At 32.8% G+C, this 14,358-nt stretch overlaps 1 protein-coding gene across 1 annotated transcript; it reads left to right on the top strand.

Moving 5' to 3' along the window:
* Nucleotides 1–3,176: 3,176 nt before the first annotated feature.
* LOC137927391 (adenosine 5'-monophosphoramidase HINT3-like) lies at nt 3,177–7,524 on the top strand. The gene is made up of 3 exons (XM_068771190.1): nt 3,177–3,468; nt 5,152–5,345; nt 6,585–7,524. The coding sequence occupies exons 1-3, from the start codon at nt 3,270–3,272 to the stop codon at nt 6,615–6,617; spliced, it is 426 nt and encodes a 141-aa protein (XP_068627291.1). The 5' UTR covers nt 3,177–3,269; the 3' UTR covers nt 6,618–7,524.
* Nucleotides 7,525–14,358: the final 6,834 nt, after the last annotated feature.

Here is a 14,358-nt window from a genome sequence, read left to right on the forward strand (position 1 = left end):
ACCGTTTTTTGCTTCAAGAAATATATATTAATGACTTTAATTAGTTTTTATTCATGTTTGTTATTATTCATCTTAATTAATAAAATATAGGACTACCCTCCACTAAAAAGTTCGTGTACATATATTCGAAATGGTCACCATTATTGGTACGGTGGAATTAACTTTGTAACACGTATCTTCAGGTGTGTTTAACCAAGTGGCGTGCCCACGGTTTACAACGTTCACTATTGGGATGCATATATACTCTTCCACTTACGCTTACGTGAAACACGTGGGACAGTTTTAAATTGCTATAGTACTCTAGGGTGACTCTATTATTTAAAGCACTACTATATAACAGTTCATCATCATAATCTCTACCAACAGATGGCCACTGTAAGGAATAAGCCTCCTCCCTTCCTGAAGATCATCACAGTGATCAGTCTCTCCCGCATCTAGCGAATTCTCAGGTCTTTTACTATGTTGACATAATAGGAGACCTACGCTACTCGAGAAAGCAGCATACCGTGACAACTAAACACTGCCATGTACGACAGCTCTACAATCAGAAACACTTTTCCATTTAGGACAGCACTACAATCTGAAACACATCCATTTAGGACAGCTTTATTTTCTAAAACACTGCCGTGTTTGACAGCTCTACAATCTGAAACACTTTTCTATTTAGGATAGCTCTACCTTCTGAAACGCTTTTCCACTTAGGACAGCTCTACTTTGTAAAACACTGCCGTGCTTGACAGCTCTACGATCTGAAACACTTTTCCATTTAAGACAGCACTACAATCTGAAACACTTTTCCATTTAGGACAGCTCTATAATCTGAAACACTTTCTCATTTCGGACAGCTCTATAATTTAAAACACTTTTCCATTTATTACAGTACTACAATCAGAAACACTTTTCCATTTATGACAGTACTACAATCAGAAACACTTTTCCATTTAGTACAGCTCTACAATCTGAAACACTTTTCCATTTATGACAGTACTACAATCAGAAACACTTTTCCATTTATGACAGTACTACGATCAGAAACACTTTTCCATTTAGTACAGCTCTACAATCTGAAACACTTTTCCATTTAAGACAGCACTACAATCTGAAACACTTTTCCATTTAGGACAGCTCTATAATCTGAAACACTTTCTCATTTCGGACAGCTCTATAATTTAAAACACTTTTCCATTTATTACAGTACTACAATCAGAAACACTTTTCCATTTATGACAGTACTACAATCAGAAACACTTTTCCATTTAGGATAGCACTACAATCTTAAACACTTTTCCATTTAGTACTGCTCTACAATCTGAAACACTTCCATTTAGGACAACTCAACAATCATACACTATTCCATTTTCTTTCATTCGTTACTTGATTTTAAAATTAACTTTTAACGGTCAATTATTTTAATTAGTTATCACAGCCGTGCCTCAATTTACTTGCCATTAAAATAACTTTAATACTCGGTATTTGATTTAGTACATCCTGTATATTAATCATTTACAAATAAAATTAGTTTTAACTATTATATATATACACGTCGTAGCAACATTCTACAAAGACAACATCATACTCTTCTAACTGGTGTGCCAAATGTAATGCCGGGTATTATACATATAAATATTTATACTTTAGTATATACGTAATTAAAATAAAAGATATCGGAAAACCCGATATCTATATATATATGAACTGAGATTATCATAAATTTTGATTTTAGAACTCAACATTTTAATTTAGTTAACTGTAAAATTAATATTAAGTCATTATCAATATATGCTGTCTGCATATTTATAATCTACCTTCCTCTGCTTTCCTACCACAGATAACTGTAAAAATGATTAGTCATAAAGGCAGGTAATAAAAAAAATTACAAAGTAGGGTAGTCGGAAATGTCAAAATATCGAAGTATAAAATTGCACATAGCATATATCGATCGATAGGTTTTTTTTAATTTACTAATATTGTTTTATGTCATTATTAAGAATAATTTATGATAATAAATTACTATGTCTTGAAATATTGTTTTTCACATTGGTTTTAGACTTTTACCTTTAATAGTAATGCTATCCTCCCTTGGTTCGTAATAGCGTAAACTACCCCTTATAGCTTTATGAATAAGCCGGAGATAAAACACCTTAGTCTAACTCAACATTAAAGAGATTTAAAACTTGTATATCTACACACACCCAACATTATGGAGAAATGAATATTTAGCATTAAGTTTTATTTCTGGCCAGTAACAATCAATCTAATGGCGTAATATATTATAGATTCACATTTTATCCGATTTCTAATTTCAAAAATTCTTTATATCTTGAGTGCGCATGCAATTATTCCAATATTTTAATCACTAATTAACAAATTATTAAATAAAAAAAGGTAAATAATATAAACATTCTATCGACTACCATTATGTGCTGTCAAAATTATTTTGTATTTTACAATTTAATAATAATAAATAAAAAAAATTCATACTAATTGTTTTTGATAAATATATAACTGTTTTATCATATTTCTCTAAAAACCTAATAGATGGCGCTATCCAGTAAGCTTCAAACACGCGGTACTGATTTACCGACATTTTGTTCACTATAAAAACACTCTGCATGCATATATGCACAAAAAAAATATTATTTGTTACAAAAATTATGTTTCTGTTTTCCTGAATCTTAAAGAGCAGCCTATCATCTCCAGCAGCTTTGATTTAATAATGGCTAATGTAGAAGTTTGAAAATTCAAATATACCATATTGACTGAATAGACTTTGATTTTAAAGATAGAACATGAACCGAGTTGTCAAAGTAACTTTAATTAGAAATTATAGAAATATGTAGTAGTATTGACTGAGGTGATTAATTTATAGTAATTTTATTTGAAGATTAAAATGTGTAATCTTTGATAAATGCAAGTATTAATACAAAAAGAGGTTATATCATTTTTTGGAGGCCCACCGTTCGACAGTCGAAAAATATTATTAAATTTTAATGTGTTGTTGAAAATAATTTAATATTGCTTATTAAAAAAAAACTGATTAAATAAGTATTTACTAGCTTTCTTTTTTAATTTATATTTCTTACTAATTCATAGACAAAGTTTCCGAACGAATTAAATACCTTTGTCTATTTCGAAAAACATCGATCGATGTCAATGTCATTAAAATATATTGAATAATGAAAAATTTTCAAAGATAATGTCGACTTTAAAATTCGTTATCTGATAAGAAACGAATAAATTTAATACAAATTTAAATTTTAATTAGAAACATGACGGCCGCGGTTGAGAAATCTAATTGCATATTTTGTAACATCGTAAATAAGTTCGAAGATACAGAGATATTGTACGAAGACGACGATGTTTGTGTTTTCCGCGACATTAAACCGGCCAGCGAGTTCCACGTATTGACTATACCGAAGCGACATATAGAAGATGCTAAGGCTTTGACTCCGGCAGACAAGGACTTAGGTATGTTCATATTATTTGAAAATAACCATTTGGAACAGAAAAACAATTGTAATTTTCTTGAAAGTTTCTTCTCAATAAAATCGAAATTACAAAACTGGTAGTAGTTTATGTATATATATGTAAATGTACGGTATATAAAAGTTTATACTTTGTAAATGGTAGAAATAAATCTTTAGATAGAAACTTAAACCTTTATGGATTCATAACGCACGGGAGCGTGATGAATGGAAGGATTTAAGAGAATCCTACGCCTAAGATTTTTGCATTTGATGTTTGAAGTTATGCTGCTAGACCAGAGTTCCCCAAACTTTTTTGTGTTGTAAACCCCTTGCCATGTTTTTCTGTGTTGGGTAGACCCCCTACTTACCTGATATTGATTTCCTGAAAATTTCTAACTGTAGTGAAGTTTAGTGTTAAAAACTTAAAGTATAAACACATGTTGACACATGAATAAACATATTTGTCCCACATTCGTATTTATAGAGTGACGAATTGAACAAGTCAGTGCAAGGTAGCGAAGCTCTGAGACTGCGACTCTCAGGTTTTTACAAGTTCAAAATGTATTGCGACCACAAAGCGAATACCAACATCCTACAACTTACACAATTTTATAAACATATATAATATTTTTTTTACTTCATAGGTACTTTTATAAATAATGTAAATGTTTTGATATTATGAAATAGTATGATGAAGGTAAATAGGTACTATCAGTGTATGTGTTGAGATCCACTATTGTGGACCCCCATTTTCATTTCATGGACACATAATTTTTTTTTGCTGACATAGACCCCTTGCAGGTTGTCATAGACCCCTAGGGGTCAATATAGACCACTTTGGGAATCACTGATCTAGACAGAAACTTAGACCCTTATGGATTCATAATGGATTGGGAGTGCGATGAATGGAAGGGTTTAAAAGAATCTTATGCTTTTGATTTTTGCATTTGATGTTTAAAGTTATGCTGCTAGCCGATTAAGGCGCTTCATTGAAATTGAGTCTACGGAAGTAGGTGGTCTGAGGACCAAAACTATATGCTGGGTGATTGTAACTCTGGTATAATGAAGATGCACACACAAAGAGAGACTGTACCCATGTAGGCATATAGTAGAGTGTAAGTTATGCAGAAGTCTACTTGTGTCTAAACACTAAAGAGGCGATTACTACTTAGTATTAAAAATAAAGGCAAATTTATTTTATATATGTCTTTACTTTCGGAAGTGCTTAAAAAAAAAATGTGCGGAAAAGTCTCTTATGTATATAAACTAGCTGATCCCGCAAACGTTGTTTTGCAAAAAAATTTAAAGTTTTTAATTAACAAATGTAAGATAAGGGTTGATCGTAGAGGGGTGAAAATTTAGGTTTGTATGTATTTTTGTATGCTGTATCATAATAAAATAAAAACCAAAAAAATTGTCTAAAAAATTAAAAATAAAATTTAGGGGTGGACCACCCTTATCACTTAGGGGTATGGAAAATAGATAGTAGCCGATTCTCAGACAAACCATATTTTTTAATTAATTTTTTATCTATGCTATGTTTAACAGATTTATTTGAAGTTTATTAAAACAGTAGTCTATTTATGTAAAATCTACACCTAGATCTAATCAATATGTATAGATATTTCAATAGCCTTTTGGCTTGAGCTTTCATTATCTGTAGAAGGAATATGTTGTATTTCAGTGGAAAAAATGCTATATGTAGCGAAAGATCAACTCGCAAAGAACAATTTGAGTGTAGAGGATGCAAGATTTGGATACCATTGGCCACCTTTCCGCAGCGTCAGACACCTTCATCTTCACACCATTGCTCCGGAGTCCAAGATGGGATTCATAGGGCGATTGATCTTTAAGAAGGACTCCTATTGGTTTGTCTCTGTAAGTGTTTATTTAATCTTTTATATGTCTTAACCCTTTCGTCCCGGAATACTAAAACATAAAATTTATTAAAAAATTTATACACCAAAACCACGTGCAGACAATGGAAATTAGCACTAGACTAGCTAGAGTCATGAAGACCTCAAAGCCAAACGCATAAACAATGGCCTGGTACAAATTCCACTGAAAACGAGCGATCATTTTAGGTTTCAGGGGTTTTCACACATTTGTGGTACACATATGTAAAGGTTAAAATGTTCAAGGACAAACAAAGAGAAGCTGGTGCACTGTACCAGGTATGGTGTTGATTTTGAGCGAAGACTATATCTTACAGTGGTGTCAATCTGCTTACATGATGAAATAATGAAACATCTTGTCCAGTATACCTAAATGCTTTAAGATGAAGGTCTTCTACCAATGACATAATCAAGCAATGGATGGTCAAGTTGTAGTGGCAGTGTGCATATCACTTCCAGAACAGATGGCCATTTAGACCTCAATGTTCTGAAGTAGAGAATTCTGAAGTGCTTCCAATCCCATTGCCATCTATGGGCTTTGTCAGTTAGTCTTCATTTGATGAAACTCGGGGCTGTCTGGTTAGATTTGCTGCAAAACTTCCACCTACTGGGTGAACAGTCCAACTGGTCCTATTTTTTTTTCGGTTTTAATGGTCCCCGCTATTGGGGACCTCTCGTTCCCCTATTTTGTGTGGGAGAGGAACTTTTTATTTCTAATAATTTATACATATAATTTTTTATTATTATCATTCTTCTCTTTCATGTATCATATTATCTGTCGTACTGTTTCTTTCGTTCTACAATTTTCCCAGTCTTTCTCTTTCATTCCATTAGCCGTACATCCATCCTCAACCACTACATTCTAGGTTTCCTTACTATTTTATTTTGCAACATTACATTTATTGTTCATACATATTTTCTTTATACTTATCATATTATATTATACTGTTTATTGCACTATTTTTGGTACTACTTTATTTATTTTATTTCTATATTTTAGTGTTTGCTTTACTTTTTTATTCATATTCAAGTCTATTTGAATCTATTACTGTGTTTTATTTTTACCTATGGCATTTATCACCACCTTCCTGCAGTAGCTGAGGAAGCATTCTCTCTCACCTTCGTCTTGAACTGGTCCTATTGGTAATCTATGGCGGAGGGGTGGGTCCAGCTGTGGACATCTACATGTGATAGTAAATTAAAAATAATTCTTTTATTTCAGCCGGACTATGTTCAATCAAGAATATGCTCGTGAAGTTTCAAGTAAATGCAAAATATTTATTATTTAGCTAATTATTATTTATCGGTGTAATATTGGATTATTATACTGTTCGCTCTTGCAAGAGATGTAGGTTTATTTCGTTAGTCTTGTGTGGGAAACTGTATTATAATATCTGCCTTTGCTATCCTTTAAAAACTTGTAAAACATGTACCATTACAATTGTTAATAATTTGGTGATAATCAAGGAAAGTGAATTCTAAATAAGTTGTTAATATTTTGACAGTTGATATATTTAAATCAAACGAACTTGAAAAATGCTAGTTTGTAAATTGTGTTTCCACACAAAAAAATGAATTAGATATAATTAATAAGACAAATGTGAAAAGTGTTGCCAATGTGACAGTGTTGTTACTGTTATATTTTAGTCAATGTTATATATTTATCAATACATATGATATTTAAATGAGAGTGCTTTCTCGATTATGTTACATAAATATTGTAACAACGACAATAGAAAATTGGCTGTGGTAGCTCAATGGTGAGGAAAGCGAATGCATGGTTGTGGGTTTATTTCTCAGGATACAATCTTATATAATTCACTCTGTTCATTAATTATATAGGATTGCCACTACAAGTTTGCAGATGATGGGCGGTAGCGTCCTATGCATACAATACAACATATTTGGAGATTATAGTATATCTCCTACATAGATGTATATATGTGGAACTCCTGCTTTGCAGTGGGTGTCTATGAGCTGAAACAAAGACCGTAAAAAACACGAGACAAATTGTGGTCTCTTTCCAGACCTCATTTGAAACACCTCGTAGATTTATATTTCATATTAAATATATATGTATATATAGAGTGAATGGGAGTAGTAAATATAAAAGTATAATGTAATCACTCTGATACATGTTATATATATATATATATATATATATATATATATATATATATATATATATACTCGTAAATGTGATATCGCGATGACATTTGGCGCCATTACTAAAAATGAAGTTGCGTTCACATTATGACATTACTTTTGCGCCACCTATTATATATATATATATATATATCAAGGTCTTTTCCTTTGTGTATCTTATCTCCATCCTAGGGTTGTTTAGGGATGTCCTTGAGTGATATCCCTGTTATGCCACCTTTGTATAAATGACTTTTTTATTTATTATCTAGTACTATATGTTACATGTCTAAATGTATTATTGTATTTATCTAATGGATTCAAGCTTAGCGGAAGTCCATCCTAAGTAAGAAAGAAACTAATATATAGCTACTTCCGCTATGTAGCAGTAGTCGTGCAATAAAGTGCACCGCCCGCCAGCCCGCTGATAAATGCGCGTGCGGTAAACAATGCGAATTAAACTAGATAATTTTAATATATCGTAATTAGACTTTTTTCAATTTTATATTATATTTTACTATGTATAAATTACAACATGTTAATTTGTTTTATTTCTATAATTTTTGTTATTTTTGGTGTATGATATAATTGAATAAAACTGTTTAATGTTTATTTCTTTTATTTATATCTTTAAATATTAGTTACTATATTGTTTTGGTTTGTCGTGCACTGATTTTAAATTTTAATTAATTTCAGTTTGTCTTGATTTATACTTTGTTATATATAAAAATTTTATGTTAAATTTATTGTATATCTGTATCCATTTGTAATAATGGCATTCGTAACGCATGCTTATATATGTTTGAATAAACTATTTTCGTAAATTTCGCTGGTGGATTTGTATAAATAAAATATATTAAGTTAATGATATGATTAATATTTCTACTTAAGAAGCTAATTTACCATACGATTTTCGAATAGGCAATATAATTATAGGAGGTATGAATGGTAATCCTGTTCACTTATTATAGTTTCACCAATAGATGGCGCTGGTAGTCGATTACCTCGTACTAAAGTTTGACGAGGGTAATCGAACTAAATGTATCCGATATGTATATATATATTGTTTGATAAAAATATTTTGGTTATTTTCGCTGATGGATTTAAATACATAAAATATATTTAGTTAATGATATGATTAATATTTCTACTTAAGAAGCTCATGTAACATACGATTTTCGAATAGGCAATGTAATTATTGGAGGTATGAACGATAATCCTGTGCACTTATTATAGTTTCACCGATAGATGGCGCTGGTAGTCGATTACCTCGCACTAAAGCTTGATGAGGGTAATCGAACTAAATGTATCCGATATGTGTGTATATATATGTCATCATCCTGTGACCCGATAGATGCCTAATGCAAGGCATAGACTTTTCCCAAAGATCGCCAAATGACCGGCCCTGCGCTGTCTGCATCTAGCGGCTTCGCGTTACCTGAAATATGTCGTCGATCCAAGTGGGGAATCTCAGGTAGACTATATATATATATATATATCTAATATATAAAATTCTCGTGTCACGGTGTTCGAACTTGAACTCCTCCGTAACGGCTTGACCGATTTTTACCAAATTTTACATGCGTATTCAGTATGTCTGAGAATCGGCTACTATCTATTTTCCATACCCCTGAATGATAAGGGTGGTCCACCCCTAAATTTTATTTTTAATTTTTTAGACAACTTTTTTGGTTTTTATTTTATTATGATACAGCATACAAAAATACATACAAACCTAAATTTTCACCCCTCTACGATCAACCCTTATCTTACATTTGTTAATTAAAAACTTTAATTTTTTTTGCAAAACAACGTTTGCGGGATCAGCTAGTATATGTATATATATTAATGGCAGCAACTATTTAACAAAAGTCTGGATCTTGCCAAATGTGTTCTAAATACAAATATATATAGACAATTTGGGAAATGTTTGTTAGTATGTTATATAAAAAAATGCGTTTTCGCTTGTAATGAAATACAAAATATTCGTATGTTTAAAAATCGAACGTTCGACATATGCCGAATTAGTTGTATAAATGGTACTTTATTCATTCAAAAATTATTGGTAGTTTTGGAGAAAAAGTAAAACTGGAGCAAAGAGAACGGATTAAATATTTTATGCACAGAAGACAACCAATAACACTGCTTCCTTTACAACCAAACACAAGTGATGTCTGTGTGTGAGCGACGAAAAATGTGTGCGACAGAGAAAGGTGTATATAAATATGAACGCATCCTAGTTTCGTAGCGCGCAGTAATATTAGAGGGACCGGAAAGTAATGTCGCTTTAAGCCAAATTCACACGGCTACATTCCTAACAAGTTTTTATTTCTAATCAACAATATATTCACCTTCGTTATCAACAACCTTTTGCCGTCTAGTATACAAATCAATGCCGGAGCGGTAACAAATCAATCGGTTTTTCTGCATGTCGACAGAAACGACATTACCTTCGGGTCCTCCTAATATATGCAACCAGTTGGTGTTGTTACAGAAATTTCTCTTCAGGGGCGGCTCTACTCTAGCTCGTGTAGCACCCGTGTGCAATGTAACCCTGGCGCCCCCTAGGCCTGACTCCCCCCCTCGGAACAGTAGTTGAAACTTGTAGCGACATCTGTTATTTACAATGTAAAACTTGCATATGCAAGTTTTACATTGTAAATAACAGATGTCGCTTTTATCAATTTAGGAGAAAATTCCTTTTAAAACCATCTTGTTGGTACCCTCTCGTATATTCCCCTGTCTTAGGTATGCGACCATATGTTCTACAAATTATTCACTTGACTTTTTTACTTCCATCCTTCAATATCTTCTACACATCGCCTCTCTCTTGGCAGAGGCGGCTCGTGCAATGTAACCCTGGCACCCCTAAGCCTCCCCCCCCCCCCGCGGCTATAACTATTAACTTTGCCGTCGTAACAAGAAAGTTTTGTATATTCCAACAAGATATTTTATAAGTAGGTATAGCTTACAGTATGGTATTAGTTACGGCCTTTCCTCTTATGACGGCAGAATAACACTCATTGTTTTTATGCCTGTAGCACATCTCTGTTGCCGCAGCGCCCGTGTGCATTGCACACCCTGCACTATAGGTTAAGCCGACCCTGCTTCTCTTGTAATGTCATATTTTTGGCCTGTTGCAGTGCAATATAAAAATAAAAACACGGTTTATTTCAGTTTAATCATTTTATTTATTGATTTTATTTGTCAAAAAAAAGACTTCTTACCATAATTGGTTTACTATAAACACTGCAAGATGACCTCTTGCGTTCCCCTGACATATATACATGGAAATTATTTTCAAAAAAATGTTTCACTTTCCTTTTGTTATTTCCACTCTCATCTTTTTTCCTCAACATCTTTTATTACTTCCTCTCTTGTCCTTCTCAATCTCTTCCTTTTATAATTAGTAATTGTACGATTACATTTTACTTCTCCTGTTTTTATTGTAAGTAGCTTAACTCAAGCTGTGGAGAGGATGGATATAGTCCAGCGGGTGGGCAAGTTGAATTGACAAGGACTGGGGCTCGGAGGTTCCGTAGTGGAACCCACGTTCACCTGAAAAGTCGACAGACTATCAGCAGTGGACGTCTTATTGCTGAAACGATGATGATTTTCATTTTAATGCTTTATGGTACACGATAGATTTAGGATTCTAGATAGCTAGGAACTTGCCCATGTTACTACTATATACTCTCAAGAAAAAGAAAAAAATGTACTTCGTTTTAATTGATTGAGTACTTTTGTATTTTAGTTTGAGGTATAATTTATCAATATATAATAAAAATCTTGACTTTTTGCCCCAAATCCAAATGAAATAGTCGTGTATATAGTAAAGGTTAGATAAGAACGTGGAGTTATTTCTCCAAATTCATTCCAAATGAAATAGTGGTGTATATAAGAATATAGTGAAAAATTGATAAGAACGTGGAGTTCTTTTCTCAAATCCATTCTTAATGAAATAGTGATGTATATTGGAATATAGTAAAGGGTAGATAAGGAAGTGGAGTTCTTTTCCCAAATCCATTCCAAATGAAATAGTTATGTATATATAATAAATATAGTAAAGGATAGATAAAAATGTGGAGTTCTTTTCTCAAATCCATTATTAATGAAATAGTGATGTATATAGGAATATAGTAAAAAATAGATTAGAACGTGGAGTTCTTTTCCCAAATCCTTTCCAAATGAAATAGTGATGTATATAGGAATTTAGCAAAGGATAGATAAGAACCTGGAATTCTTTTCCCAAATCCATTCCAAATGAAATAGTGATGTAAATAGGAATATAGTAAAGGGTAGAAAAGAACGTAGAATTCTTTCTCCAAATTCATTCCAAATAAATAGTGATGTATATAGGAATATAGTAAAGGGTAAATAAGAAAGTGGAGTTCTTTTCCCAAATCCATTCCAAATGAAATAGTGATGTAAATAGGAATATAGTAAACGATAGATAACAACGCGGAGTTCTTTTTCCAAATCCATTCCAAATGAAATAGTGATGTATATAGGAATATAATAAAGAATATATAGGAACGCGTAGTTCTTTTCCCAAATCAATTCCAAATGAAATAGTGATATAAATAGAAATATAGTAAAGAATAGATAGGAACGTAGAGTTCTCTTCCCAAATCCATTCTAAATGAAATAGTGATGTATATAGGAATATAAGTAGTGTAAAATAGTTTAGAACATGGAGTTCTTTTCCCAAATCCTTTCCAAATGAAATAGTGATGTATATAGGAATTTAGCAAAGGATAGATAAGAACGTGGAATTCTTTTCCCAAATCCATTCCAAATGAAATAGTGTTGTATATAGCAATATAAGTTACTATTAGGACAGATAGGAATGAGGAGTTCTTTTCCCGAATCCATTCCAAATAAAATAGTAGTGTATATAGGCATATAGTGATAACTAGATAAGAACGTGGTGTTCTTTTCCCAAATCCATTCCAAATGAAATAGTGATGTATAGGAATATAGTTAAGGATATATAGAAAAGTGGAGTTCTTTTTTCAAATCACATTTAGACCGTTGCAGCTGAAAAGTTCTTGAATGGCGACCAAAAGCTGATAGATGCGACTTGGATAGGTCCCAATTGGTGAGCCGACGACATGATGAAGGTAGCGGAAGTCGCTGGATGTGAACAGGGTGGAACTGGTCATCGTGGAAATTTCACGTTAGTTTTGTATGAGGGATCGAATTGCATACCAGACATGTTATTTTTAATTTGATAATATGTTTTGTGAACTAAATTGTGTCGCTTATCGTACGGATTACATAGGTCACGGGTTGACAACATGTTTTCGTGTTCGGATTTTTTGTTGCATCCTATTGTATGTTTTAAATTATTTCCATAATAACATATACATCAGTACCTCGCTTTGCGTCGTGGTTACGTTCCAAAAAAACACGACGCAAATTGAAACGCCGCAAAGTGAATTAAGATTTTCTGTAGCAAACCATGTAAAGATCGAAGATAGGTTTCAGGGTCAAGAAAATACTAGTTTTTAAAAAGAAAATTGAAAGTGAAACATTTAAAAATCAAAAATAATATAACTCTGCCAATAAATAAATTGGAATAATATTTATCTTTTTTGTAACCAGAAACAACACGTAAAATTTTTATATGTATAAATTTATAATTCTCTTTTAAAAAAAGCACAACACACTACGTAATGAAAACTGGACTCCAAAAAAATCAGTTAAAAAATGTGAAAATAAAACTGTATTCAAATTGCGTTGATTTTTAGTTAGAAAGAGAATCCCCGAGTTTAGATGGCATGGCGCAATTAGAAACAAAAGTGTTGCCATCTTTTGAAAAAAAATTAAAGACTCGAACCCAAAACAACGCAACCTCGAAAATCTAACGACGCGCAGTGAAAATTAGTACTAATTAAGCAGCGACGCAACTTCGAAAAAAAACGCAAATCGAAACGACGCAAAGCGAGGTATTAGTGTATATATACTTTTTCATATATATAGTAATTTAAAAACCTAGTTACACTGATTTATTATGAAACATTATATGTAATATTTCTAATTTGAAGTAATTCAACATTGAAAATAAACATTTATTTAACAATGTTGTTGTAAACTTTATATGTGCAATATTGTCGAGTGGTTAGGACTTCAGTTAAGTTGAAAGTAACCGTTCAGACGTTTACTTGATCGAGGCTTAAGCAATAGTAAGTTAAAAAAAATCTTTTCGACTTTATTTATTTGGAAATTGAACAATCGGAGCCATGTTTTTTTTAATGGCCCCCGCTATTGGGGGGCCTCTCGTACCCCCTATCTCGCAAATTGGACAGTCAATCGGAGACAAAAATAATTGTTCAAAGAGCAGCATTTGACTCGCGGGCCGCAGTTTGGCCACCTCTCATATATAGAGTTCTAAGTAAGAAAAGGACTAATATATAGCTACTTCTGCCATGCAGCAGTAGTCGTGCAATAAAGTGCACCGCCGCTGCAATGCGAATTACACAACTACCTCCGTTAAATCACTCAACACGTGGTTCACCCCTCAACGGGGCATCCTCAGGAGCAATGTTACACCGATTAGTGCCAAACACAGAGTCTCTGTGTTGTAGTTGCGTAATTCGCATTGTTTGCCGCATACGCGTTTATCAGCGGGCTGGCGGGCGGTGCACTTTGTTGCACGACTACTGCTGCATGTGCGGAAGTAGCTATATATTGGTCCTTTTCTTACTTAGGATGGACTTCCGCAAAATAACGCCCGAATCCATTAGATATAGGGTTCTGATGGAGCAATATTCAAAAGCTGATCGTAAATGCCAACCGATATACAAAAGCGATATTATAATAGTAAAATAGAATCATTAGATGGCTTTAAA

The sequence above is a fragment of the Battus philenor genome, unplaced genomic scaffold (genome assembly GCF_028537555.1).
Source record: "Battus philenor isolate CCGP_79_NKW_IND1 unplaced genomic scaffold, ilBatPhil1.0.hap1 SCAF_30, whole genome shotgun sequence".
In the NCBI taxonomy this organism is placed as follows: Eukaryota; Metazoa; Arthropoda; class Insecta; order Lepidoptera; family Papilionidae; genus Battus; species Battus philenor.